The 27,225-nt window shown below is 45.7% G+C and overlaps 3 protein-coding genes and 2 non-coding genes across 8 annotated transcripts in view; 2 read left to right on the top strand and 3 right to left on the bottom strand.

The window, feature by feature from the left end:
- Nucleotides 1-9,022, top strand: part of LOC120908365 (SKI family transcriptional corepressor 1) — a 46,663-nt gene extending 37,641 nt beyond the window's left edge. Inside the window, exons 5-7 of the mRNA XM_040319288.1 lie at nt 1,781-1,889; nt 5,027-5,191; nt 5,262-9,022. Of these exons, the coding sequence (XP_040175222.1) occupies nt 1,781-1,889; nt 5,027-5,191; nt 5,262-5,326 (339 nt within the window). The 3' untranslated portion in view covers nt 5,327-9,022. The remainder of the gene's footprint in view (nt 1-1,780; nt 1,890-5,026; nt 5,192-5,261) is intronic.
- On the bottom strand, nt 4,756-4,827 carry Trnaq-cug. Its single transcript has one exon. It is a non-coding gene; the product is annotated as a tRNA-Gln (tRNA).
- A 170-nt stretch (nt 9,023-9,192) lies between the features above and the next one.
- Nucleotides 9,193-9,265, bottom strand: Trnav-aac. The gene has a single exon. It is a non-coding gene; the product is annotated as a tRNA-Val (tRNA).
- Nucleotides 9,266-10,444: 1,179 nt separating this feature from the next.
- On the top strand, nt 10,445-18,795 carry LOC120894984 (integrin alpha-PS3-like). Of its 3 annotated transcripts, none has more exons than XM_040297917.1 (7): nt 10,445-10,890; nt 11,853-12,302; nt 13,609-13,979; nt 14,049-14,771; nt 14,853-15,948; nt 16,035-17,007; nt 17,081-18,795. In XM_040297917.1, the coding sequence occupies exons 2-7, from the start codon at nt 12,091-12,093 to the stop codon at nt 17,147-17,149; spliced, it is 3,444 nt and encodes a 1,147-aa protein (XP_040153851.1). In that variant the 5' UTR covers nt 10,445-10,890; nt 11,853-12,090; the 3' UTR covers nt 17,150-18,795. The 3 variants fall into 3 exon arrangements, with proteins under 3 accessions (XP_040153851.1, XP_040153853.1, XP_040153852.1); XM_040297919.1 differs by lacking the exon at nt 10,445-10,890 and adding an exon at nt 11,415-11,747; XM_040297918.1 differs by lacking the exon at nt 10,445-10,890 and adding an exon at nt 11,415-11,764.
- Nucleotides 18,796-20,517: 1,722 nt separating this feature from the next.
- Nucleotides 20,518-27,225, bottom strand: part of LOC120903403 — a 29,752-nt gene continuing 23,044 nt past the window's right edge. For both annotated transcript variants that reach the window (XM_040312823.1, XM_040312826.1), the window contains exon 3: nt 20,518-27,175. In XM_040312823.1, coding sequence (XP_040168757.1) covers nt 23,429-27,175 — 3,747 coding nt within the window. In that variant the 3' untranslated portion in view covers nt 20,518-23,428. The remainder of the gene's footprint in view (nt 27,176-27,225) is intronic.

Here is a 27,225-nt window from a genome sequence, read left to right as displayed (position 1 = left end):
CACTATTGATTCAATCAACAAGAAAAAAAACCCTCTAAACTAGCGCCATTCGCGCATCCCCGGCCCGGTTTGCGATAGGATTTTTCAATATTGAGCGTACTTCTTGAGGGGTTTTAAATCGTTCAGCAACCAAGGGTACTTTAGCCAAGAGTTCTCTCCTGCCATGGAGAGGAAGATCGTTTGATTTTTACCAGTGAGCTCTTTATATGAGTTTAAAGAGCTTATTGTTTCCACGTTTATGACGCATTGGTGTTTTTTTTTGTTTTTGTTTTTTTATGCTAACATTGGAACATAGTAAAATATGTTTTTATTGTTTAGTATTGCGGATCAAATTAAAAAAAATAATAATTTGATGTAACATAGTTGCTAGCATAAAGTATACATTTAACAAATTTCTCTCACTACAAGCATGTAACTTTTGAATACTATTTATCAGCCTTATGTTTAGTATACCTTACACAACTTCGTCAGCTAATGTAAAATAAGCTTGAAATTTCAAAAATCTCAAACTCGTCATAAACGATAAATGCGTACGGGTTTGTGCAATCTCTCACTGACCTCTGTTGATATTGCATAGTAGTATCATGTGTTGCTTTGAAGCTTCCGGAATGTTTAAACTATGAAACCGATGCATTGCGTCATGTAGTCCATCCCGGGGCAACCGCCACCGATACAATTCATTGCGTGGGCCTCCCCGACGCTCACCGAAAGACCAAACCAAGACGCAAAGCAAAGCCTGGCTTTTGCTGTCTCGTTGCGTAGCGCCAAGCTGCCAAGAGATGGAACATTCTTGCGAAAACTCCCACTGACAGCTATCGCTCCAAGATTAACCAATTTTCGCATCCGGAAGATTCTGCTCGAGCACGTGGCAGCAGCTTCGATATTGCGCGCGTGTGTTTGTAAGAAAATCTCCAAATACCACTCCCATTCCACGCGCGTTCCACAAAATTTGAATGCTCCCTCGAGCGTGGAACGGGGATGAGGATGGAGTAGATTGTGGAGCATCAAAGGGAGAAGGGATTGCAAACAAAATAAAACAATAACAACACACTGAAATATGCTGCTTCGACCAAAAACAACAGATAATCGAAATCGACTGCCTCAACGACGGTGGTACCAGCTGCGGCAGTATGTGTGGTTGTTATCCAGATTCGCCCGTTGGTTTTATGTGTGTTTATTTCAGTTCTTATGCATCGCATCCTGACAAACCCAGCGCTCGGAATCATCGATGTGGTGGTCGCCAATACTACCTACCAAGCTCAGAAGGCATTTTATTACAGTTTATTTATGTATGATCAAATATTGTTTTTCGCGTTTCCCATGTGTTGATTGTTGTGTTGCATTTTGTCCCTTTTGCCTTTCGGTTTATGTCTTATTTTGGATTTTTATTTCTTCTTGCATTTCATTTTTGCGCGTTTCAATGTGCGCTGGGAATGGTACCATTTTTAGCTTTAAGTTATTTCATTAGTAATTGATAGTATTTTGTTGGTTGATGTTGTCGTTGTGATAATGAGCAATCGCTATTGATTTATGTCCAAGCATTTTAAAACATTGTTGTTAAACAAACAACCTGTGTACGCTAGAAGTAAGCAAACAATAACCTGATGTTCTACGCGCCAGCATTGCATTGTGTAAGGACATATTGTGCATTATATGGTGTATTTGATATAAATATCATGCCCACGCTCTGGGCAGTCCTTTGTTTGTCCTTTGTCTAATCTACACATGTTTATGTTCTCTTTTCATTTTTCCTTTTTACCCATAACAATGCGCGTTGTAGATAAATCTGCGACTAATACTCGTCAGTGGCAAGACGAAAGAATTCCTCTTCAGTCAGACGGACTCAGCCGGCGACATAGCACTCACAGTATTCGAAAATTGGCCCGATGGTAAGTGTTGTATTTTTTTTTGTAATAGTTTTAACCTACAATAGACCAATTTTAAATGTTCGTTTCTGTATACTGTAAGGTCTATACGATGTATTTTGTAATTAATTGATGCTTTCATGCGTAGCTCTTTGAAACTTTATACAACCTTGAAGAATTTTGTTTGATTTTATTGTTGAACACCAACACTTACAGGGATTGTGTTTTCCTACGGCTGCTATTCGCTAATATTGGTCCTTTTTCCTATTTGCAATTTAACTGAGACGAGGAAATAAACTTACTCTCGCTTACGTCAGGTTCTCGAGTTACCGCTGCAAGATTATTCAGTAGGTGTATCGCTAGGCTGTGTGCTAGGTTCATAGTAGGAAACATGATACATCCAGCGGATGCTCCCGTTTCGATTAGCACCAATGATAAAAATGGAGAGGTTTAAATGTCGGTTGCAATGTTCAAATAAAGCTAATCAATTGATCGACAGTTTCACACACGACGTTGGAAAGAGTGAGAGATGCATGTCAACCTATATTGAGCTCGAAATCCAACCAACACTAACACACATATTCCGAGTACAACAGCATCATCGCTACACTACCCTCGTTCGTAAGCCCCGGAAATGGTGCTGTTTGGTGTAGCATTGAGCCTCTCAATCCACGCGAACAAAATCAATGATCGATACATTGGGGTGGTGGTGATATGTGTTGGAGAGAGGATGAGATAATAGGTGGAGAGATGGATATATGTACAAAACATGCAATCGCAGCAAAACATTGTTTCGCAGATGGCTTCAGGTGTTTCATCCCTGCCCGTCGCCGTTGTTCTGCTCGCCGGTCAGAGCAATGTACGCTACGTAACACAGCAGACTAGATACTAGAAGCGTATATTTTATTTGACACTAATGAAGACAAATCTATGATTTGGGAGAATGCTTTCAACTTTCTCGCGAAAGTTAAAGGGCCATACATAATGGCAATGCCTCCGAGAGCCGCCGTCGTTGAGTAGCACGGTTTAGATGTGTGGTATAACTTTTGGGAGTGCTTTTGCCTGGAGGTGGTAAACCTAGTACCATCACCAAATCACTTAACGCATGCATGCGGATGGTTGTAACGACACACTGGCCGGTACAAACCGGCACACTGGACGATGGTTTTGAGTTTTCTATCTCATAGATAGAAAAGATGCCATAGATTTGCTGTTAATATACATTATTTAGCATAGCATTATGTTTGTGGAACATGTGTACAAAACTTCAATGTTCAAACAGACATCATCAAACGAAAGAGATCTGAACATTGATTGTGCTTGCTCTTCAATATTTACGTTAATTGATGTAAGAACAAATTGATCAAACAATACGTTCCGTAGTACGTGGAAATAAATTAAGCACGCTCTACACGGGAACTGTAAGTTAGCTCTATTACATCTGGAATCATTTGTGACGGTTGCCATTAAAAATTGACGAAACAATAGTTCATTTTTCATGCATGTATAAAGTTTCTACTGTGTAGGTTTTGAGCATGTAAACCTATTTTTATGAAGCCAAACCCGCCAACGGATACATCCACTTTAAGCTTAGTAGTAACAAAACAAAACAGCAGGCAACACTCGACATCCATTCCACCAAACTCTCAAGGTGCCACTTTGTGTTGAATTTATTTGTTCCATTTTTATCTTGAGGGTTATTTTCTGCTTACAGCAAAGATGTGTCAAATGCAACGGTCCCTTCATACATTTGTAATGGGAGTGTGCCTTTGCTAATATGTCTTTGCGGGAGGGAAATGAAGAGCAACGCGGAAATCGAATGGTGTTAAGGCACATGTTTGCTACGTAGGCTGATGGTTGGATGGGGCACCAATATGTAGCAAAATGGCGTAGATAAAATAAATCTTTAACGTGTATGCTGTGAATGTTAGTACAATCGTGCTATTCAGTACAATTTGGGTAAATCAGAACGAAAACTGATCCGATGCAGGAAATTTAACCATTTAACATGTTTGCTACGTAGGCTGATGGTTGGATGGGGCACCAATATGTAGCAAAATGGCGTAGATAAAATAAATCTTTAACGTGTATGCTGTGAATGTTAGTACAATCGTGCTATTCAGTACAATTTGGGTAAATCAGAACGAAAACTGATCCGATGCAGGAAATTTAACCATTTAACACAGAAAAAACTACCAAATAATACATTAGCATTGAAGTACATAACACTGGAAACGTTATAATGAACATATAAAGTAATGCTAAAAGAGTCTGGGAAGAGCGCAACGGTTTGTCGTTATCCCATTTACGGTACACGCTCACGTGCGCCTGAAAAACATTTTTCTCGCTCCTGTATTTTCCATAGCCCTTATGACTGCCTGCTGCAACACATTCTACTACTACCTCGTTGCAACAACATTAAAGTTCCTTGTCGGGGCGAAAATGGCCGAATATAACATATACAGCCAAACATAGCTCAGCAACGATGCTTGGGCAGGAGGAGTCAGAACTCCAGGCCGAACAGGAAGCTAGCAACAACATTTTGGAGGGACATTACAGAAACAGGCCGGAACGCCGTCGTGATTAATTGCCTACATTAATTACAATCAAAGACCGAAGTGAGAACAACAACTCGGCCAAGTTTTACATAGCAGTGTGTACTGTACGGTAGAAAATGAGGATGAGGTTTTGGCTATTTTTTCGTGCCATATTTATTGAGCCAAATCGTTCCAATTTATGTTCTATTAGATTTAAATCTGTATGGCATTGCAAGTTCATTAAACTTTAGCTAGTCTCTGTAGTTGATATTAAATAAAATATGCTGAAATAGACGCAATTCGCTGGTATGGAAAATAAATGTGTTGGTGGGAAAAAAAGATTCTGATAGAGTAGGTTCCACCGAGATTTGAACTCGGATCGTTGGATTCAGAGTCCAAAGTGCTAACCATTACACCATGGAACCCGTTGAGAAGGGAGGGTTTCTAATCCGTACTGTAGCCGCAACGCAGCACACATGTATCACTTCAAATGTTTGACTAACATGAACATCGGATGAACCTTTCGCCGTGCAATCGTATTCATTCGGAGTCGTGTATTATTCCAGATAAAAATGTAATGTTTTTAATAATTCCCATTGTTAAATATTTTCTCTCATTTTACAGATTGGGAAGCGGAAGCGGTAGCCAAGGCCGAAATCTTAAGACTAATATACCAGGGACGCTTTCTACACTGCAACGTAACGTTAGGGGCGCTGGGGCTACCATTAGGCAAAACAACCGTGATGCACTTGGTACCGCGTGATAATTTACCCGAGCCAAACTCACAGGGTAAGAGTGTATCCCCCCGGTGTGAATGCGTACGATATGCTAATCGACATGTTTCTTTTTTGCTTTGTAGACCAGCGACAAAAGAGCAAAGGCGGTTCCAGTAGATGTTGTTCCACGAGTTGTTGTATACTGTAACCACCATCACGACGACGAAGAGATGACACAGGTGCTGCTCCGGAACGGCCATGGCTGGTGTGTATTATGACTGCGGGACGTGCCGGCGGACCATATGCAGCTACATAGAGGGGCGGAGAGCGAGAGAGAGAGCAAGTGAACGTTGAATCATCGATTGGAGGCGATTGATCTGATATGTTGTGTACATTGTGTCATGTTGACCGTTGACAACAGTTCGGCATGTTGCGGGTGCACCACACGCGCCCAGTGCGATTGGAAGCGAGGAACCAATAACGACACCGAGAGAATGGCACCGAATAGCAAAGTGTTGTTGTTATTTGGTTGTTCGTATTTCCCGTAGGATTAGCGCGAAATCCGTTAGCGCGTGTGCGACGCAACGGTGGGGTCTATATTCTATGCATGTTTTTCATCTCCTATGGAGTGTCTGTGTGCTGATAGTAGTGGATGCGGGTGCGTAGTTTGTTTTAGTATTGACACAATTCCTGGTGCACAGATAGAGGAATAGCCCCCGCCAGCAACACCCAGTTTCCAAAGTTCAAGCGTCATTAGTGTTCCAGTCGGCTTCAAAAGCTTTGCAAAGATTCGTCGTTCACAAAACCACTCGAGCAGACACGCAAACGCGACGTCATGTAGCCCCGAGAGTAGCGCCGTTGTGTTGTGGCGCTTTTGTATTATTAGGAAGCAGCGAATTTCGGTAAATGTTATTATTAGAGAGATAGAGAGAGAGGGATAGAGTGTGGGGAATAATAGTGTATTAGCAATCGAGATATGATTAGTGTTATGTTTTTTTTATTGATGAATAATCAATCCATCGATCCGGTTTAATTATGCTTTCTGGTTTTACTCCTTTGTTTCCAATGACTGCCTTATTTGATCGTGGTTTACTTCCTGATGCCCACACCCACATGGATTGATCCGAACGACGGTTATCCAAAATATGGTACAGTTTTAAGGGGAAATATTAGATAGAAGGGAGAACATAGTATCGTGCAGGAAACATGATGCACATCTGCAACGAGTATATAAAAAATCTCATTTGACTGACCAAATTAAAAACGTGTCCGTAAGATGTATGACAACTACGCACTACCGCTGACCCGAGCACGAAGTGAACGCAAACGCCTTGCGTCACGAAGGTTCATGAGTGAACACAAACGCTAACACCGAGCAATAGATGGCGCTGTACGGATGGTGATATTTTGTATTTCGCTCGAGGTGAACGCGCACGGTGAACAGTTTGAGAGAAAATACGTACCAGTCCATTTATTGCCACAATTCTACACAAACACACACACATATCGTTCGCTGTTATTGTTTCTATTCCAAACGTGCGGGAGTGTAGCGTTTTTCGGTACCAGTTTTAGCTCTTGTTTTCTTATCACGAAGGAGAAGTTTTCATTTCACTGAACTAACGATACACGCGTGTGTTGTGTCCGATTTGCTACCATTTGAGAAATTCCGCCGAATAGAAAAGAGTTTCAGAATGAGATAAAGGTTAGAGCCAGATATATAATATTATTGTTTTTTTTTTTGTTATCGTAGCGAAGAAAATAATTGTTTGAAATCACATGACAGCAGCTGAGTGAGAGTTATTCGTTTGAAAAGGGCGGACAAATGGAAGACACATAATGCAGAAACTGAAGAGCAAGTCGATAGTGAATGGAATACGGCAAAAGCAAATGTGGTTGTAGTTATTAAAAGTAAATACAAAAGTATATATATAAATAAAATGAAACCTATAGATGGTGGTATAAATATTACTTTACAAAAGAGCTACAAAAATACTATACCCTAGAGGAAGCAGCCGGACGACGGAATGTGTGTAAGGCACGGGTTGGAAGCGATAGACAGTTACGTTGCAAGCAGCAAAGGTAGATAAAACAGAAACGAATCGGTGTACACGGTGCGGTGGCCGAACGGTACCGCTAAGAATTGGAATCAAATGACTAACTTAGGCAAAAAGAAATTATTATACTTTGTTCTCTTCTGTTTAGGTTAGTTTAAGCAAATGTATTTGAAAATGAATCCTTAACCGGAAGAGAGGGGAGTCACGAGAAGGTAAACTACCAGCGAATAGAGAGAATGTGAGGTGCGTGTGTGTTTGTACTGTTTCGGTAGATTGTAAGAATGGTAGAAGGAATGGAGGAGGAAGAAAGTATAGATATATACGTATATGTATATGTTTCGTGAACATAGCAGTTTGAAGAGTAAACATGCAACCTGTTGTGCTATTATTGCAAAAACTTACCACTAACTAAAACTCATACTAAACACAAACAAATCTTTGCCAGTTTGAGCGTATTCAGGTTTACCAAAAGCGTCAACGGACGATTTAAACTTCTATACTTTCAACTTCTCGACATAATGAGCACAATATCATCATCTCATACACATCCATGTCGTCCACCTCAATAAATTCCCCAGTAAGCCAATAAGCAATGCAAAACCAGACTAGAAGAGGCCATTGCTGTACTACTAGTAGGGCTACATGGAATGCAACTCACTAGAAGAACCCGCATCACCACTCTAGAATGTGTAGGAAGGAGGCAACTGATCGAAGTTATCAACTGGTTACAGCAACCGGCCCACTCGTCTCTTCTTGGAGCGCGCTGGAGCGTTAGCATTACGATGGTGAAGCTCTACTGTTGCTGCTTCGAGCGAACCGAGTGTGTATGTAAATCAAAATCTCACAAATGTTTATTGTTTGTTCATCTGTGTCAGCTCCTCTAACCCAAAGCGAACGTTTGCTCTCCCCGCATTTCCGGAAGAGCCACATGTTGCTTTCCCTTCAACAACCAACATCACCCGCGTTGTCACCACCCCACTGTTCATACTCTACGAGTCCGCGTACGATTGTTTCGAACAAAATCAAGACTAAAAAACCCTCTCCCACTCGCCTAAAATATGTGAAAACAGTTGTATGATTTTATTGATCATCGTTTAAGGTAGTAGTGTGCAGAAAGTAACAAAGGTGCATACAAAGTAATTAGTAATCCAAACATACATGCTATACAAGGATGAACACAAAAGCAAACACTAATCAAACAGAGGAAGAAAAACTATGGATGTAAAATTTCGACGCATGTACGATGATATTGGCTTAGTACGGGAAAGGGAAGCGGGAAAACGAAACTGATCGGGATTATTTTATTACGTTAGAAGATGATCAATTCGAACATGGGCGGCAAAGGGACCTATAGGATGGGGAAAGAGAACGAAAACAAGAATGCTCACGCGGGTGGAGTGGGGTAACGAGAAGATAGGGTAACGTGTTGTGGTTGCGGATGGAAAATGAAGGGAGAAACAAAACAACAAAACAAAAACAAAACAATTCAAATCGTGAACGTGTATTTCCTGCGTAATAGAAGTGATAAGAAATAGTAGCAAATTTAGTTCCGATGTGACAGCGGAAGAAGAGAAGGGAAAAGTTAAGCGAACGTGATGACGATAATAGTAGTGAAGGAACGAGTTGTACGTAAAGAGAAAGCTTGTAGAAAAGCAGAAACAGAACATACACAACACACACACAGAGAGACGAAGAAGAGAGCAAAGGCGCAAGCAACGTTGCGATCAGGCACGGAACAGCAACAGCTTGCCTGCGTCGAGTGCTTGTGCGTATGTGTGCTGCGGAAATCTGCCGGAAGGGGAGGCAGCATGGAAAAGCATAATAAAAGCTGAAGATGTATTGTTAAAATGCGTGATGTGTGTTTGCTTATGTTTACTGCACGCTGTTTGCTGAGCAAATTGAAAGAAATATATAGACAATAGAATAAAGTAATATAATTGGGCACACAAAATAAGGTTCGCGTAAAATCAATGTCAATGCACATCAAACTACAAAAAAAATCGTTACCAAAAAACTTCTCTGTTTCCGCCCGGGATCGAACCGGGGGCCTTCCGCGTGTTAGGCGGATGTGATAACCACTACACCACGGAAACAGCTGACAGAGGGCAGATCAATACGCTATTTAAGCAAGATTGTTTACATATTCATATGATTATATGGTTTGTATGGTAATAATTTACACTGATTCGAGTTTTAATTGGTACGCAATTTTATCTAAACGTTACAGGATAATTATCTTTATCATAATAATACACATATGGTCATGTTCTCCCTTGAGTGCATTCTGTACGAAGCAGTCATTCGGATTCCCTTCGTGATTTTTGTACCTACTTATAAACTTTTTAGGTTATTTTTAGTAACACAATTTACACATATATGTATACTTAATATAAAATGAATACAATTAAAGATTCTTCTTCTCTGGCTCAACAACCGATGTCGGTCAAGGCCTGCCTGTACCCTCTTGTGGGCTTGGCTTTCAGTGACTAATTGATTTCCCCCCATAGCAGGATAGTCAATCCTACGTATGGCGGCACGGTCTGTTTGGGGATTGAACCCATGACAATTAAAGATACAACAAATAAATCTACCTTCATACATAAGACACAGGTGGTCGGGATTCCTGAGTGCTTTTCGGATAGAAAAGCTCGTGTAAGGTAAGAGTAACACGAATGCTTGAAAAAAAAATCAAATAATGATCTGTTTTGTTGTTTGAAATTGTTTAGATCCTTTCACATGTTCTTTTTTATTACTCAAATCGTCTTATGCTTATGCAAATGTCTTATTGCAAATAAATCCAAGTGAATTTTCTGTACAAAGCCAAACTACCACGTCACGACACACATACTTTGTACCCTGCTGAAGATGTTCACCACCATCAGGCGCTCCCATCATGTCCGTCCGATATCAATGCAAATTTGTCTCCAGCTCGATCGTTCCTGTTACCGCGAGTGATTCATCAGTGGAATGCACCTTAATTTATAAACCCGCTAAACCACCCCGCAGCGCAGAAGGCTCAGCTCCCCAACAGTAGTAAACAAAAGCTCTCACCACGCTTTTTCGCTACATAGTTCCTCATCAAGGTGAGTGCTTTTAATGACGTCAGAGCGTGAAATGCTGTACGCGGGGCACCAAACAAGAAATCCCAGACCGGCCGTCAGCATGGATTGTGTGTGCAGCACGTTGCGTATAATTTGCGCGTCCCCTTTGGCGGGTAGTGCCGGTTGGGGTGAGTTCCCGAATAGAGTTTGTGTGGCTAACAGAGCACGCTAAACACGCGCGTAAACGTTGTTTGGTCATACGGATCGGCGAACTCGACGGGTGCGGACGTGAGCGACACACAGCACGCTGCTCCTTTTCTTCTGAAGTTGGTGAGCCACTCGCTAAGGCTTGTCCGGCGCGCCATCATCGTCATCATCATTACCACCATCATCAACATCGAGATTGTCTGCGTATCGGAGTGTAAAGTGTTCGGGCTCGCGCGCGCGCTATCACAAGCTGTGTTTGCGTTATCCGGTGGTAAAGTGGTGTGGTCTTATCATGGTATTTGGTGATACACTGTCAGTGCCGTCAGTTCTCCCCTTTTAACTAACAAGTGTACTCTGATATCATTTGACTCATTTTGCACGTCGAAGTGCAGTGCTGCAAGAGGTCCAGCAAGGTGTGGTTCCGGTTATATGCTGTGCTTCGTTCGGTGTTTCAATAAATGAAGTGAAAAGTGAGTAAATATACCTACCAACACCAATTCCGGCAGCCAATAGATAGAATGACGTCAGGTGCAAAAGAAATGAAATTCGTGCCGTATTTACTCTCGTGCGCGGTTCCGTTTCAGCCAAAACGTGGGTTTTTGTGGAGTCCCTTTTTTCGTGGAATGATCGCGCTCTCAAGTCAAATGCGGCAACCAACGCTTCCGGGAAGGGACTTTATTTTGTTTTTGTTTTGTCCTTTTTTTGTGTTGCTACTGCTTTGCCCACTGCTCCCCTGCAAAATGACCGCAATTCCTGCGCATTGAGCAGTCACCCTCCACACTCCACGTGACTCATCGAAATTACCGAAGCGATCGGCGCTTGGAAGCTGAACCGATCGTTTGGAACGGACCTTAGCAATACCTTCCGATATGCTCTCGGAACGAATGTGTCACACTGTGTGTGCGCGGCGCTGTCTCTCTCTACGTTGCGATTGCGTGATTCACCTACCGGCTACGCCACACTACTGCTACTGCGTAAACGGACACGGGAAAAACGTGTGTTTCGTTTCGTAGCCTTTTTTTGCTTTTTTTGTTGTTGTTGTTGTTTCCTCTCATCAACCGGGACAGCGCGATAGTTCAATTAGGGCGACAAAATGAAGCCATTCAAAAAGAAATTACTGTGACAGAAAACTAAGCAACCACAGCAACACACTAGCCCCAGCCGCCGCTGTCATCGGGAGATGTGTTTTTGGGAAGCGATAATCATGGGAGGGGTTGTGTGTCAGAGGCACCGGCAGTTTTGTTTGTTAATGCTCCACAGAGCCCTTTGCTAATGGAACGGAACCGTGTATCTACGTGGAGCAAAGCGGCAGGCACACCATTCGCCGGTAGATCGGAATAAGATGTAGGCAGGCCCGCCCGATGGACCGCAACGGGTAGCAGCGAGTTCATTAAACGTTTTTTGTTTTCTATTCCCCTCCTCATCCTCGCAGCGATGTGAAACCAGACGCATGCCAAACGGAGAGCTTCAAACCGGTGGAAGAATTATCATCAAACGAAACCAAAGTTCATTGAATCGGCATCGGCACCAAAACCATCGTTTAGCACTCAAAGGCGCGCGAGTGTATTTAAGACATTTTCAAGATTAAGGAAAGAGCTTTTGAGCAGGACTGTGCGTGTGTTTGTGTGTGTGCAAGTGAGATAAAAGAAGATCAACAACAGTTCTCAACAATGAAGTCATCCCAACAGAGGGTGACCCTTGGTGTTGGACAGATCGTGATGCTGCTGCTGCTGCTGCTGCTGCTGCTGCTTGCCGGCGATGGCGATACGTTCAACTTATCGCCAGTGCCGAACTACGTGTTCGGAGAGCCCAACCTGCAGCTGCATATGGAAAAAGGTCGAAGTTCATACTTTGGATATTCGCTTAATCTGCGCCCAGGCGGGTAAGTTGTAAAGTCGTGAAGGATGACTGCGGTGAAAGTGAAATTTAAAAGGCGGCTTTGAATGAGCGGTAATGTCTTTGTTTGTCGTGAAGAGAGACGGTCATTAACGTAACTGTTCCGTATACCTGAAGGTGAATAAATGGCCATCGAATGGCACGTAAAGGATGTCACACGCTTCCGTAATGTAAATATGGCATAAAAAATCGCACTTGAAGGAGTTGGAAGGCCATGGAATAAACAATGGTTACAACAACCCTTTTAAGCGCTGCTTGACATGACTGGATTGTTACAAGTTTAAATCGTAATCTTTTATAATGTAAATCTTATTGGACTGTTTGTTCATCAAACATTTGTCTGGTACGTGGTATATGAAGTACATATATTTGTACGTATTTTTTTATTTCTCAAAATAATCTGCCATATTTAGGATTCGAATCGATTCTGCCTTCTGTTGACCTATTTAACATATCTCTATTTGGAATAGGGATACGAATTAGAGCTTAAAAAAGAAGTCTTATAGGTCTTAGAAATTTTATAAGATGTCACATCGTGAATTCTTATACGACGTCACAATAACTGTTGCCATATTTGCATGCTTACATTCAAACGTTCACAGTATAACATTGCCATACCATGCTAACCGATTGCCGATATGTTTGATTAAGGCAGTCGCTTTGGTTATAAATGTAAAAGGGAAATTAAATTGCGATCATATTATGAAATGTATGTTTTTTGTTCCATTTCTGACACACGGTACTGAAATTTTCCCCAAACAGAAGCGTAACATGCAATGCGCAACGATTCCTACTGGTATTTACCTCAGCAGTTGCTGATTCACAGTGCTCCCCTACTGCTGATTCTTTCTCTGCTGATTCCTTTTGGGAATTTGTACGCTGGTTTGGATCTTCGTTTCCATTTTCGGTGCTGCATTTCCCGCCGAGAATTAGAGCTGTCACGCTAATTGAGACAACTTCATAAAGCAACACTTTTGCCCTTTAACAGAACGGTTTCGTTACAAGCTCGTATGCAAACAAAGAATGCCACACCTGGATAAAATCATAAAATGTATAACAAAATTCGAGCAATTTCCACTTTAACCTTTGGTGCATTAATAACCTGTATTAATGTTTCTATATAAATAAGTGCGTTCCCGTGGGTACACTATTCGGTCATTGCCAAAAAACAAAACAATTGCATAACTAAAGTGCAACATCAATATTGCTCAAAAATAAATAAAATTATAAATAAGAATAAAGCATCGTTTTTGTACTTTGAAGTATTTGACAAAACCTTCCCATCTCCACAGTGTGATTGTCGGCGCACCGAGAGCCCAGTCGGATTTGGCAACGCAGCGGAAAGTGAACGAAACTGGTGCCATCTATCGGTGCCACTTTACAGACGGCGAATGTGCGCCGTACTACTTCGACAAGGCCGGCAACACGAAAGCGGAACAGTCGGACTTTGCGTACAATTCGGAAAAGAAAGACTTTCAGATGCTGGGCGCGGCCATGGATGGCCATGGAACCGATGGTGACCGGTTTGTGGTGTGTGCGCCGAAAACCATCAGCGAGCTGGTCGACTACTATCTGCTGCACGGTATTTGCTACGTCACCGACGGCACTGAGCAGGAGCAGGAGCCGAAGGAGATCCGCAAGATCATACCGCTGCGTGCTAAAGGTAAGGTCGATCCAAACGGACGCGTGAAGCACATTCTGAATTAATGGGGTTGCATCAATACACTTCTAGACAAACAACTGCACAAGGATGCGTACGGACAGTACTACAACTACATGTACGGCGAGCAGGGCATCAGTGTGCACGTGACCGACGACGGGGAGGAGATACTGATCGGAGCGCCGGGTGTGTTCAACTGGCGCGGCACGGTGGTGCGCTACAGACGGCGCGTCAGTGATGCGGGCGGCCTTAGTCGACGTGACGATTGGTCTGCCCAGCATCGTCCAACGAATCGGCACAAGCGGCAGATCATTCAATACGTTAGCGACGTACCGAATCCGTACTTTAGCGCCGTTCAGGACGATTCCTACTTCGGGTATGCAGTCGGGTCGGGCGACTTTCGCGGGGACAAGAAGATTCTGTACGTGGCCAGTGCCCCACAGTCCAGCGGCCAGGTGGGAGACGTGTTCATATTTGACATCATCAATGCTGACTCGTTTTTGGAAACGCAAATCAAGGTGCACTACACGTTTCCCGGGCAACAGCAGGGCGAATACTTTGGGTACGCACTGCTGGCCGAAGATTTCAACGGCGATGGATTTGCCGATCTAGCAATCGCGGCACCGATGCATAGCCGTTTCGGCGACCATGACAACGGCGTCGTGTACGTGTACTGGAACGAAGGGGAACTGAACTTCCAGCTGCAGGGGAAACTTTCCGGCAGCCAGGAAGTGGCCGGGCGTTTCGGCACGAGCCTCGCCAAGATCGGTGACATCAACATGGACGGATACAATGGTAAGCAGGGGGAGGTGCAAAGCACAGCGAATTTGCGGTTGCAACCACTAAATCCACCTAATCTTCCCTCTCCACTTCCAGATATTGCTGTTGGAGCCCCGTTCGAGGGAAATGGTGCCGTGTACATTTTCCTCGGGTCGGTTGATGGTTTGCAGTCAAAACCGAGTCAGCGATTAACAGCACCGGCGAACGAGTTGCTCTCTCCCCAGCCCATGTTCGGCTTTGCCCTGTCCCGTGGTAGCGATATCGATGCGAATGGTTACAATGATCTCGCCGTCGGCTCACCGAACGATGAAAAGGTGTACGTGTACCGAACGTACCCGGTGGTAAAGATCGATGTGGACGTCACCTCATCCAAGCGCGAGCTAACGCTAGAGGACACTACGTTCGATTTGTCGATCTGTATGAATGCAATATTCGCCACTGGCCAGCAGTTTGATGTACAGCTCAATTACGAGCTGAGCGTCGATGCACAGGTTGGACGCGTTACGCTTCCCGGCGTGGGTGGCAACAAGCGAAACGAAACCATCACCGTTACCGGCTCGAACGAATGCCGGCGCATCGACGTTCGGCTGAAGGCCACAGCGGCCAGCATCTATAAGCCTGTGCTGGTCGAGCTGTCGTATGAGCTGGTGCGCCAGCTGCCCGCCGATACGGACGCTGGATTCTGTGCCGAGTGTGCGCTGCTCGACCCGACCGTCCCGAACCGACTCATCCAGAAGATCTCGTTCAAAACGGGCTGCCAGGGAGAGGTATGTGTATCGGATTTGCGTCTGTCCGCTCGGTGGCTAGACATATCGCCCGTGTACGTGCTCGGCAGTTCGAAGAAAGCGACGATAGAGTTTGAGGTGTACAATGCGGGCGAGAATGCCTATTTGCCACAGCTAAACGTAACACTTACGCCGGCCCGCTTGACACTGGCTAAATTGACGTCGGAATGTCAGCAAACGATTACCGTCGAGGGAGTTAATGTGCTGTGCGATCTGAACAATGGTTTGCCGCTGCGGTCATCGCACACCTCCCGGTACACGCTTATCCTAGACATGACGAAGCTGGAGGGCAGCAGTGCCGAAATACGGGCCGAAGCACTGAGCTCCAGCGAAGAGTCGGCGCAGGAGGACAACTTCCTAGAGCAGGTGCTGACACTGCAAGAGTTTAGCGACATCGAAATTATAGGGTGAGTTGTTGGAGATCTGACAACACTATCGTGGGCATTGTAATAATAATTGATTTCGTTTCCACTTTCCCCATTCATCACTCTAGGAAAACGTCCACCTCTGAGGTGTTCCTGGAGCAGCAAAGTGGTCTGCTTAATATCACGTACGAAATTCAGGTCCACAGCAACGGTCCCAGCACGTTCCGTCGGTTGGGCTTTACGCTGGACGTGCCGCTGGTGTATCACAAGCCCAGCGCTGGCCGATCGTTTCAGATTATCAACCTTAACAACATCGCTGTAGCGGGCTACTACAGCTACAAAACGCTCGACTACACCTGGACCCAGAACGAAACCATTCTGTTGCCCAATCCGATCGAGCAGGACCATATCCTTCCACCGGTTGTAGACGTCGAGGAGCTGCATCGCTTACCGAGCGACTTTGATCTCCTTTCGGGCGGTGGCGGTGGAATGGTCGGATATCCGGGCGAAAACCAACCGCACGGCTATGATCCAAGCTCGGTGGGTATGCATCGACGGCGCCGGAACCTGGATGGTGCCCCGGAGTCCACCTACAACCGGTACACCGGCCAGCTAACCAGCCATTCGCGAACCCGTCGCAGCTTGTCGAAGGTGAATGAAGCCATCGTGCAAGCACTGCCCGGCAATCGCACACTGTTCTTCAACTGTGCCGTGGAGGATTCGTTGATCGAGTGTGCCCGGCTGAACGTAGCGGTAGACATCTTCCGTCCGACGAACGTGCCGATCGTGATAACGCTGCACTTCCAGCTCGACCTGGACGCCATCGGTGAGGCGTTCCTCGAGCGGGAAGACATCTTTGCACTGACGATGCTAGCCGACGTGCACAAGGAGGGCGATCCGGACGGTGTCACCTTCCGGCAGGTGCGCAGCAATCCCTTCACGGTGGTGTACCGCTATTCCGATGGCAGCACACCCATTTGGGTGTACATTGTATCCGCGCTCGGGGGGCTGTTGCTGCTCGTTGCGATTTCGTACGGTTTGTATCGAGCCGGGTTCTTCAAGCGCGCCACAAAGGAAGAAATGGAGAAGCTTCATCGGGAGGTAAGCGTGTGTTTGCGTGCAAATTGTTTTTGTGATGAGGTTTTTTTTAATAACTTCATTTATCCTCTTACAGAGCACCCGTCTAAATGAACCAGAGCAGATGAACCAATCACCGGCGGAGGTTAGCACCGAACTGAACTGAAAACCTGTTAGCTGCTTTTTGTTCGAAAAACACGCATAGCGCTTAGTAAAGCGTTTCTTTGACACCAAATCTTATTAATAGCTAAGTATTACATAGTGGTACTGCTGTACGCGGTAGTGTTGTGTTCGATTTTAGTGTAATGCATAGGTGTAATGTTCTTCTGCAAAAGAAGTTGTTTGCAGCTTTTATAGTTTTGAGAGTATGTTCAGCTAGTTCAACATTCATTCCTAAGTAAATGCTTTTACCGCATGCATTTCCTATATATTTTGGAGTGTGTTGAAACTTTATAACTTCAAGGTTTAATGAGCCAGAACAGGCAACTCATCTGAGCATGCACAGGCTTATTATCGTTAACAAGTGGCAGGCTAGCTAATTTCTTTTTTCGAGATTTAATTCATTACCACGCAGCCGGATAGTAAATCCAGTCAACGGTCCATTCTAGGCTTGAACCCATGCTAGCTAACACAGATGTGAATTAAATGCCGTGCGCCGTGTATGTGATGGCCGTATGATACGCTATACGAGGAAATGTTGGATATTTGCCCTGAAAATCAATCATATTCGGACGGTAATATCGAGTTCACGCAACATTGATAATTGTTATTTGATACATGCAAATTGTGCTTTTGGTAGACATTATCGTATAACTTGCGTAATAGCAATTGCACAGCAGAATCAATCCCATTTTCAAGAAACACATCAGGAGAAAAAGGTGTATTTTGGTTTCTAGTCAATTCTTTGTAGCTCTGTTATTATTGATTGCTGACTACAAATCAAGCAACGTAGTAAGGAAAAAACTGTGTGAGCTATACGACATCATTTCGAGATAATAACGCTTTTAGAAATGTAGTTTACTTCTTAAAATAATATATGAAAGCAAGAACTGAGACACACAATGTTTTTTTGGTGCGGAAAATTGTGTTTTTTCAATTGTTTTTCTTTGAAAACATGCAAATAAATTATGAAATGTGCACTAACTGAAGGTTAATTGAACTCCCCAACTAGTAGATATCATCTCTTATCAAAAAATTAATTATATTCTTTTCAGTGATTAGCTAATAATTTCACGCAAAGGGCCGTAGAAAAATTAGGGGCAAAAAACAACGAAAGGGCTTAAGTTTACTAGAATCCATATTTATTCGTGGAGTAATTCCATTTCCTATTAGTTGCATGCATGAAACATCAAATTTTGAATTATTTTACGGAGTAAATAGAACAAAAATACATTTCATTTTACTTACAACGAAAAAAATGGCAAGGCGTGTTAAATTATGTAGAAGTAAGAATTAGAAACAGTTTAATTGGTGATGCCAATTTTTCTGTTGGTTTTCTACACTAATCGGACCTCCGGTTGGCATGTCAAATGGTCATGCACTTTATGCCTTTACGAAAAGATGATATATGCTGAATAACTTAAACTGCGAGGTTGAGTCGCGCTTCGGCTTCAGAGTCCAGCTCCCTGGTCCTCTAAAAACATATTATTTTCATCCACCTCTATACAATTAGAATCGGCAAGTTATTGATTTTAGTTGATTTTAGTTAGCGAAAGCATATGTGTTACCTTTCCTATTTTGAAATATGTTTAATTATTCGTAAATTCTATTGATTGAAAATTGATACAAATAAATATTTTTTTTATTGCATTTTATCAATTTTATAAATTAATACATGAAAGAATTAAAAAGAAGAGCAGTTGAAGGACACCAGCTTGTTCTACAGGAGATTGAAGGAGGCACGGAGCGGGTTTGCCTCTAACACCGCAATGAGCCTGGATGCGGAAGGAAATTTCTTGACGAACGAGCGGGAGGTGATCGAAAGAAGTGAAAGTGCTACTAAGAAGGACATCTGAATGGAGCAGAGGCAGGAGAGGCTGGCTCAAGTGGTAGTACAAGGCAACCACGACAGCAGCAGCACAGCAGTAACAACAGCGACAGTATTGGCGCCGATGACGAGGTGCCCCGCCATATTTGGATGAGATTGCTAGCGCCAGCTTAAGAGCAATAAGTCTGCTGGCAGCGATGGACTCGCGGCCGAGCTCGTTAAGATGGGGCTGGAGAGGCTTACCTTTGAAATGCATCAGCTGATCGTAAAAGTCTGGAAGCAGGAGGAAATACCGGAGGAGTGGAAGCTGGGTGTTATTCACCCAGTCTACAAAAAGGACGACAGGCTGGATTGCTCCTTAGTCCTTAATGCCGCCTACAAGATCCTGTCCCAGATCCTTTTCTGCAGACTTGCGCCCCTTGCTACAAATTTTGTCGGCAGCTACCAAGCTGGGTTTGTTGGAGGCAAATCCACCACCGACCAAATTTTCACTCTATGGCAGAACCTCCAGAAGTGCCCAGAGATTGCCAGATCCCTACGCACCACCTGTTCATCGACTTCAAGATGGCCTACGACACCATAGACCGGAATGAGCTATGGAGCATCATGCAGCGGTACCATTTCCCTGGGATCCGGCTGGTAGAGCCCACCATGAATGGGGTGCAGTGTATGGTGAGAGTATTAAACTTGATGTCGGAATCGTTCGAATCTCACAGGAGTCTGAGGCAAGGTGACAGACTCTCCTGTTTGCTCTTTAACATCGCCCTGGAAGGTGTCATTCGAGGCGCGGGGCTAGACAACGACATCCGTGGCACGATCCTCTACTAGTATCTCCAATTTCTTGGCTTCGCGGATGACATCGACATCATCGGTAGGATATCAGCGAAGGTGTGTGAGGCGTCGAAGTACCCCACGAAGACGAAGTAACTGCTTGCCGGAGACTCAGACCATCTGGAAAGCAGTGTATTAGTTGACGGCGACAATCTCGAGGTAGTAAAGGAGTTTTGCTATCTCGGGACGATCGTTACTTCGGACAACAACATCAGCAGCGAAATCCGGAGACGATTTGTACAGGGAATCGGGAAATATTATGGACTTCTCCGACTGCTGAAATCTAGAAGACTTACGAGCTCTCTCACGAAATGTCAAATATATCGCACATTGATTCACCCGGTGGTCCCGGTGGACACGAGCCTTGGACCACCCGTGCAGAGCGTTTCAAACGCTCTGGGTGTGTTTGAGCGTCGCATCCTCCGGACCAACTTTGGCGGTGTGTTCGAGCATGGAGCTTGGAGGAAAAGCAAGGAACCACGAGCTTGCTGAGCTGTACGGCGAACCGAGCATCCTGACGGTGGCGAAGGCTGGTAGGATACGATGGCTGGGGCGTGTCATGAGGATGCCGGACTCATGCCCCAGCAAGAAGGTGTTCGACCGCGATCCCCAGTTCGGCATAAGGCGCAGCGAATTGAAAACAGAGCCATCTTTCGCATGTTTTAACACATTTAACTCATTTTCTTTCTTGCATCAATCGAACAAACAAGACAATCTTTTTAAATAAATACCCTTTATTTAGTACTTTTCTGGCTCTCATTCAATGTTTGCCTAACTGTGTGATTGGATTTCTCATCCATAATACCGGGCGGGTCTGTTTTTTTTTATTATTGTTATTTCCCCCTTTCGAGGACACTACCTTCCTTCCGAACTGGAACACCGGTGCTTTACCGTTTTCATAGTGCTGTGTTATGGTTAGAAGTGTTTATTATCCTTCCACAATCTCATTGCAACACATAATTCAATCGAGCACGAGGAGTTCCTTCGTATTGGTGTATTCAATTTCATTTACTACTATTGTTTCTGTCATTTTGTCTCCACTGATGAGGTTTCTATCGCTTGATATATATCTATTTCTATACTGTTATGTTGGTGTGTATTTGTTCAACAACAAAATCCATCCGTTTCCTATCGAATGTATATTCTGTTTCTGTGTACTATTGCGTTTCAAGTGCCGTGTGTTGAGAGAAGAGGCTTTACCCAACGGTGCCATAGTTTATCAGTGCGCGCGGTTACGAGTTGAGTGAGTTGTTGTTGTTGTTGTTGAGTATACAGGTTCATGTGGCGCCTATACGCGCACCATTGGAGTATGTTTGGGCGAACTACTACTTGAAGTTAATGGAAGAGTGAGTTGTACGTACTACGCTACGTCTCATAGTGATTTTGCAAAAGTGGGGTGTAATTTTCCATCTCCTCGGTACTGGTGTGTGTACGTGTGTGTGTGTTTATGCATCTAATAATATAGTTTTGCTATACCTCTTTCCATTAAACTACTACTACTACTACTACTACTACTACTACTACTTACTAAATGATGTAACGCTTTCTAACTGCTTTACTCTCTATACACGAGGCATGCGCTTTACCACTGTGTGCTTCTGCTCTCCGTGTGTGTATGGAAAATCGGGTCTATCATGTACAAAATTTAAACCTAAAAACAATAAAAACAACAAACAATAAGCACAAACACATTCAAATGTTGCTGTGCCGTGGTTGTGTTGTTCGGACTAACACAACTTTGCTTTTTTTTCTTCAACTGGGGAAATTCTACTAAATAAAAAAAAAAGGATTTTTTTTGTTGTTTCTGGAAGAAAACAGTACTCTTACAGTAAATTTTTAATACCTCAACTACTTTCTCCCCCCCTCCCCCCCTCAATTAACGTGTGTTGATAGCCTCATTTTCTAACCATTTCTCATTCAAGTTGTGGTGTGTGTGTGTGTGAAATACAAAAGGAACATACATTTATTTGTTCGTGGTAGAGCTTTTGCCACTCAGTATTCACGCGACAAATTGAACCAAAAAAAAGGCTTACTTTAGTAACAATGGTGGAATTAAAACATTTCTAGCGAAACAATAATGGCGGATCCTCTCTATCCATCCATGTGCATATAATTAATAACATTTGTTTTGTTCCTGTTCTTGTTCTTGTTCGTTTGCTTTGCGCTTTTATGTTTTACTACTATATACAAGTTTGTTTTAATTCTAAACATGTTTTTTGCTAGTGTTTTCATCCGTTCTCTCGGCATCGAATGGGCGAATTAATTATTAACAATGTCTTACTGTTTGCTGTTTTTTCCCAAATTGGAATTATTGTGTCTTTTCATATTTTATATTCCATAACATAATACATAATAACATATTATATGTAAATTTCATTTACCTTCTCGCAACGCAAACATTCAAATAGTTTGAAACTTTTCTATAACCTTCCTTCGGGATAGCATTGCTAAATTTAGTTCTATTCCTATTCTACGCTTACATAAATACAAAATTTAAAAAAAAAATAATTAGAACGGTCCTGCAAAACAACCCCCTCGGTCGGGTGCTTTCCAGCCAAAGTTCCGGCTTCAGTCTAGTGGGAATTGTTTTGATTCGCTAAAAACCTATACCAATCGCGTCTAAGATGACGCGACGCTATAATTTATGCTAGACCGGGGCCAGACGACGAAAACACAGACGACGGCTCATAAACAGTGGGCCGCCGCACGGGCACGGGTTGTGTTTGGGTTTTGTTTTTTAACCGCAGCATCAAAATCAAACAGGTTTTAGGGGGTCGCGCGAGACACCAATATGCTGAAAGCCTTGAACGGTGCTAGAAATCGATCATGGCTAGCAGCACCTCTTTCTGTACCTCCTTCCTTTTGCGTGTGTCTAGGCTTCATTAACGCGTGTCTGGGCGGAGCGATGATCGTCTGTTTTCCGTGCCTGTTTGTGGCCCAACGATACACACACACACCGATAAGCGTGCAGAGAGATGGGGGAGCAGTACATTTGAATATTATAAGCATACAAACAGCGATATTAACGTCGTCTGCCTATTTTACTCATCATCTCGCTCCGCCATCCCAGAGGCCTTTAACTCTTTCTCTTTTAACTTTAACCGAATGTAAATAGATAAAATAACGTCACAAGTTCCAACATCCAAGCTCATCTCTGTACCTGTTCCTTTTGTTTTCGTCTCTACTATATGTTCTCCTATCTTTTTCAATATACTAATAACATCAGCATCTTCCAAGAAGACGGCACATCCTCACCCTAAACACGTAAGAACTAATTTTGACTGGTTTCGCACAAGGAATGAAAGATAATTTCAGTTATAATTAATTTCAAAATACAACAAATGGCCGAGTTTGTGAAGTAATATTCTAGAACCGAGCTCGAGTGTCCCGCTTTCCCTTATCCTTCCCTTCTCACCTTCTTCTTCTGCAATCCAAACGAGGAAACGGAACCTCTTTTCCTCCCCTATCTATGTGCGTATACGTGTCGTAGCGTTAACTGTTGTTTTGTTTCAAAACTTGTTAGCGACTGTGCTCTAACTGAAGATTTTTCGAACATTGAAAGTCGCAACCGTTGAAAAAGGAACAAAGTGTCGTCTTTACTACCGATCGCCTGATCTAGCGGCACGATCATTGCTCGTCGTCCCCCTCTATCTTTACCTCTGGCGTGATGTCGATCAGGGGAATTTCGTCACCGCTGGCATCGCCGGACAGTTCGCACTCTTCTGCATCGCTGCTGTCCGGCGGCTGCGGTGCGCCATTGTGCCGTCGATGCAACTGCAACTGTCCACCGGCACCGTTCAGCAGCAGCTGCTGATGGTGCTGTATTTGCTGCTGCAAGCTGGCGGCCGATCGCTGCTGCTGCTGCTGCTGCAGGTGATGCTGGGCGAGCGCATGGACGGCGTACGTGTTGAAGTTTTCCTGGCTGCCAAACACCGAATGGTAGCTAAGATCAAATCCTTCCCCTCCATTTGTACCACGCCCACCACCACCAGCCTCAGGATGGTGCTGATCCCAGAGGGAATGGGTTTCTTCATTGCCACGCGCTGCTGCACTGCTGGCTGTGTCATTCGGCGAACCGCTCATCTGCATAGCGTAGTCACTGTAATCGATCCACTCGTTCGTCCCATTGTGGCCACCGTTCATCGATCCGTTTGCGACAAGGGCGCCGCCGTGTGGGGTGATGCCACCGATCGCACCGCCATTTAGCATCGACGCACCATTCATATTGCGCGCCATCAGCTCGGCAGCATTGGCAAGCATCCCGTTAGCGAAGATACTGGCGCCAACGCCGGGCCCGACACCGACACCGTAAGAAAACGGCACCAGTTCGGACTTTTTCCTGCGACGGCGCCGTCGCGGCTCCCCTTCCGGCCGTATCTCGTGCACATGCTGCCCGCGGAACTGATCGACCGTCCCGTCGGCGTTTAGATAGACGGCCGCGTGGCAGCTACGGATCGCGGAACAGCGCCACACCTTGCGCCCATCCTTGCGGACGTAGTGCAGGAAGTAGCGGCAGTTTTGAAACACGAGCACGTCACGATTTTTCCAATTTTTTACGATCTTGTAATCACGTGTTCCGCGCAGCTCGTCCCCAGTAGGCGGTGCAGTTATTAATAAGGCTGACTGATCGGGCCGATGCTGTAGCGAACGGGGATGGTATTTATCCGGCCCCATTAGGTAGTCGCTCTGGTCGTGATTGTGCGGCTGCTGATTCGATTGGATCACGACGCCGTTCAGGTCGGTGTAGAGCGAGGCGTGGCACTGGTTTTTCTTTGCATCAAAGTTAAAGCATCGGAAGAACGCACTCTGCTCCGTGGGATGGCGCGATATGAAGCGGAATTGAAACCCATCGTAAAGGATGATTTTTGGCAGCATCGATTCCGGTCCGGCGCCGCCCGACACTCTCGCCCCCCGGTCTGCGATCAGATCGGTGTGCGTTGCGCCTTCTTCCTCATCATCGTCGGACTTTAGCTCGATCGGTTCCGTCATTAACTGTCCGACCGATTTGGCGTCTAGCGATGGGGCCTCTCCCGCCTCCCAACCGTCCGCGGTGGGATGATTGTGGCTAAAGTCTTCCGGCACCTGTAGCGTCTTGTTGGGCAGCAGCAGCACAGTCGCCCGGCATCCGGACACGGCCGAGCAGCGAAACACAATCCTGCCATCCTTGCGCGAGTAGTCCAAATAGAAACGCCCGTTGCGGTAAAGCACCAGATCACGGCCCTTGGAGTTCTTGGTCAGGATGAAATCCGTCGTGCCCACTTGCTCGGCTGGCATCCGTACCTGGGGCAGCTCGTCGTCAATCTGTCCGCCGGCCACCTCCGGCCACACGGTCGGTATGGGATGGTTGTGCTCGTGGTTTCGCGTACTGACCAGCTCGTACGTGTCCTCCTTCGTGTGGAACGACACCGGGCACTTGGTTTCGAGGCGCATTGCGCACCGCCAATAGATGGTGCCTTCGCGTTTGCGGGTCGCGAACCGGAACCGATGACCCTGGTGCGTGATGTAACGGTGGTACGTTCCACCACCGGTCAGCAGCATCGAGTCGCCCGTCCCGTCGGCCCCGTTCCCAAGCGAGTAGTCGAGGGAGGAGGACACATCCAGCATGGCTTTCGTGTACTCGCCCCCATCGATCGACGAGTGGCTGATGATCTTCTTCGGTGGCGAGTGGTTGTGATCGACCAGCTTGGCAAAATTGATTGACCCGTCCGGGAAGAGGTGCACCGAGCCGCGGCACAGACGATGCGACGAGCAGCGCCACACCTGGCCGCCGCTCTTCTTTTTGTAGTCCTCGAAGTAACGCCACCCGAGGTAGATCATGATCTCCTTGTTCTTGTAGTTCTTGATGATGCGGTACCCGTTCCGGCGCGCTACCTCTGGGTCTTTGCTCAACGGCTCTATTGCGGCCGTGTCACCGTGGCCTCCTGACTCAACGCCCCGCTTTCCACCCTCGGTCCCACCGTCCGGCAGCTTGATCGGGCTCGTTATCAAGCTGTCCTTGGTGATGTACTTGTCCATATCCTCCACCGGTGGGTGCGTGTGGATAAAGTTCTTCGCCTCCTGGATCGTACTGTTCGGCAGCAGAAACGCTCCGGCGGGACAGTTTTTAAACATCGTGCACCGGTACGACCGTCGCCCGTTCTTCGACTCGTACTGGAAGTAATACCGATAGCCCTTGTAGATGAGGAACTCTCGCTTCTGGCCACTCTTGACCAGCTTGAAATCGGTCGACCCTTCCGTCGCTTCACCCTTGGCTGGCAGTCGAATCTCGCACAGCATCGCGTTCTCGTGCGGTTCTGACGGATCCGGCGGTTCGTGGTTGTGCGGTTGATCGTTCACGTTGAGAAACTCGAGGTTGCGCTTGGTCTGTATCGACGCCAGGCAGTCCTTATCGTGGCGCAGCACGCAGCGCCAGTAGAAGCTGCCCTCGGGCCGTGCATGGCAGTACTTGTACCGGTAGCCCTCGTACACGATAATCTTCTGCGGCCGGCGACGCTTGTCCTCCTCGCCGCCTTCCGCTACACTTCCACCCGCCGTCCTGTACCGATCAGCAGCGCCTCCGTCCACCGGGAACTCCATGCCGTAGTCCACGTTTTCCTCCTTGCACACCTTGGCGATGCAGCCGTTCGAGTGCAGGAACACGGTATCCGTACACGGACGGCCTGCCTCGCCCGACGCCTGCTCCTCGCCACCGACAATGCTCGTGCACCGGTACACCCGCACGCCATCCTTGCGCGTCATAATCAGTCCATGGGTGTGTCCAGCGTACAACAGCAGCTCCGAACCATCGTCCGCCATTCGCAGCTCGTAGTTTCTACGTGGATCGTTCTGTTCGGCCATGCAGCCGTTGTTGTTGTGGCTGCTGCTGCTGTTGCTATTGCTGCTATCCAGCCCGTGCATCGAGCGCTCCAGCTCGGTGGAATCGTTGCGGGACGAGTTGGCAGCCGCCGCCGCCATCAGCGCTGCCGCTGCCGCAACACGGCGCTGCGCAAGTTCCACCTGACGTTGACGCAGGAGTTGCTGCTGCTGCTGCTGTCGCACGAGCCGTTGCTGCTGCATTGCGTGCTGTTGCTGTTGCTGATGCAGCAGCTGGCGCTGCAACTGTTCCGCCTCGACCGGGTCGGGCTGTATCGTTTCGTACTTGCTGTCCGCGTCCGGTTCCGTCGGCGGGTGGGTATGGGACAGCTCGTTCGTGCGGAACAGTCGCCCGGTGTAGCTGCATATCTTCACCGGACAGCCGGTAACGCTGCACGCCCAGTACCACTTGGGCAGCCCGCTGACGGATTTGTTGCGCCGCAGGAACCGATTGTCGTCGAAGATGATGTTGTACGAGTTGAAGCGTGCCTTCACGACCTTGAAATCCGTCGAGCCTCCGTCCTAAAACGAAACGAAATTAAACGATAATGAAAGCGTTCTTACAAGCTGGG

The sequence above is a fragment of the Anopheles arabiensis genome, chromosome 2 (assembly GCF_016920715.1).
Source record: "Anopheles arabiensis isolate DONGOLA chromosome 2, AaraD3, whole genome shotgun sequence".
Lineage (NCBI taxonomy): Eukaryota > Metazoa > Arthropoda > Insecta > Diptera > Culicidae > Anopheles > Anopheles arabiensis.
Note: the sequence above shows the minus strand (reverse complement) of the source record. Positions and strands in the feature narration are given on the sequence as shown.

Coding starts and splice junctions, on each gene's coding strand:
- LOC120894984 (XM_040297917.1), top strand. CDS start 12,091: ATGAAGTCATCCCAACAGAGGGTGACCCTTGGTGTTGGACAGATCGTG. Junction 12,303..13,608: donor CTTAATCTGCGCCCAGGCGG/GTAAGTTGTAAA, acceptor CCATCTCCACAG/TGTGATTGTCGGCGCACCGA. Junction 17,008..17,080: donor TGGAGAAGCTTCATCGGGAG/GTAAGCGTGTGT, acceptor ATCCTCTTACAG/AGCACCCGTCTAAATGAACC.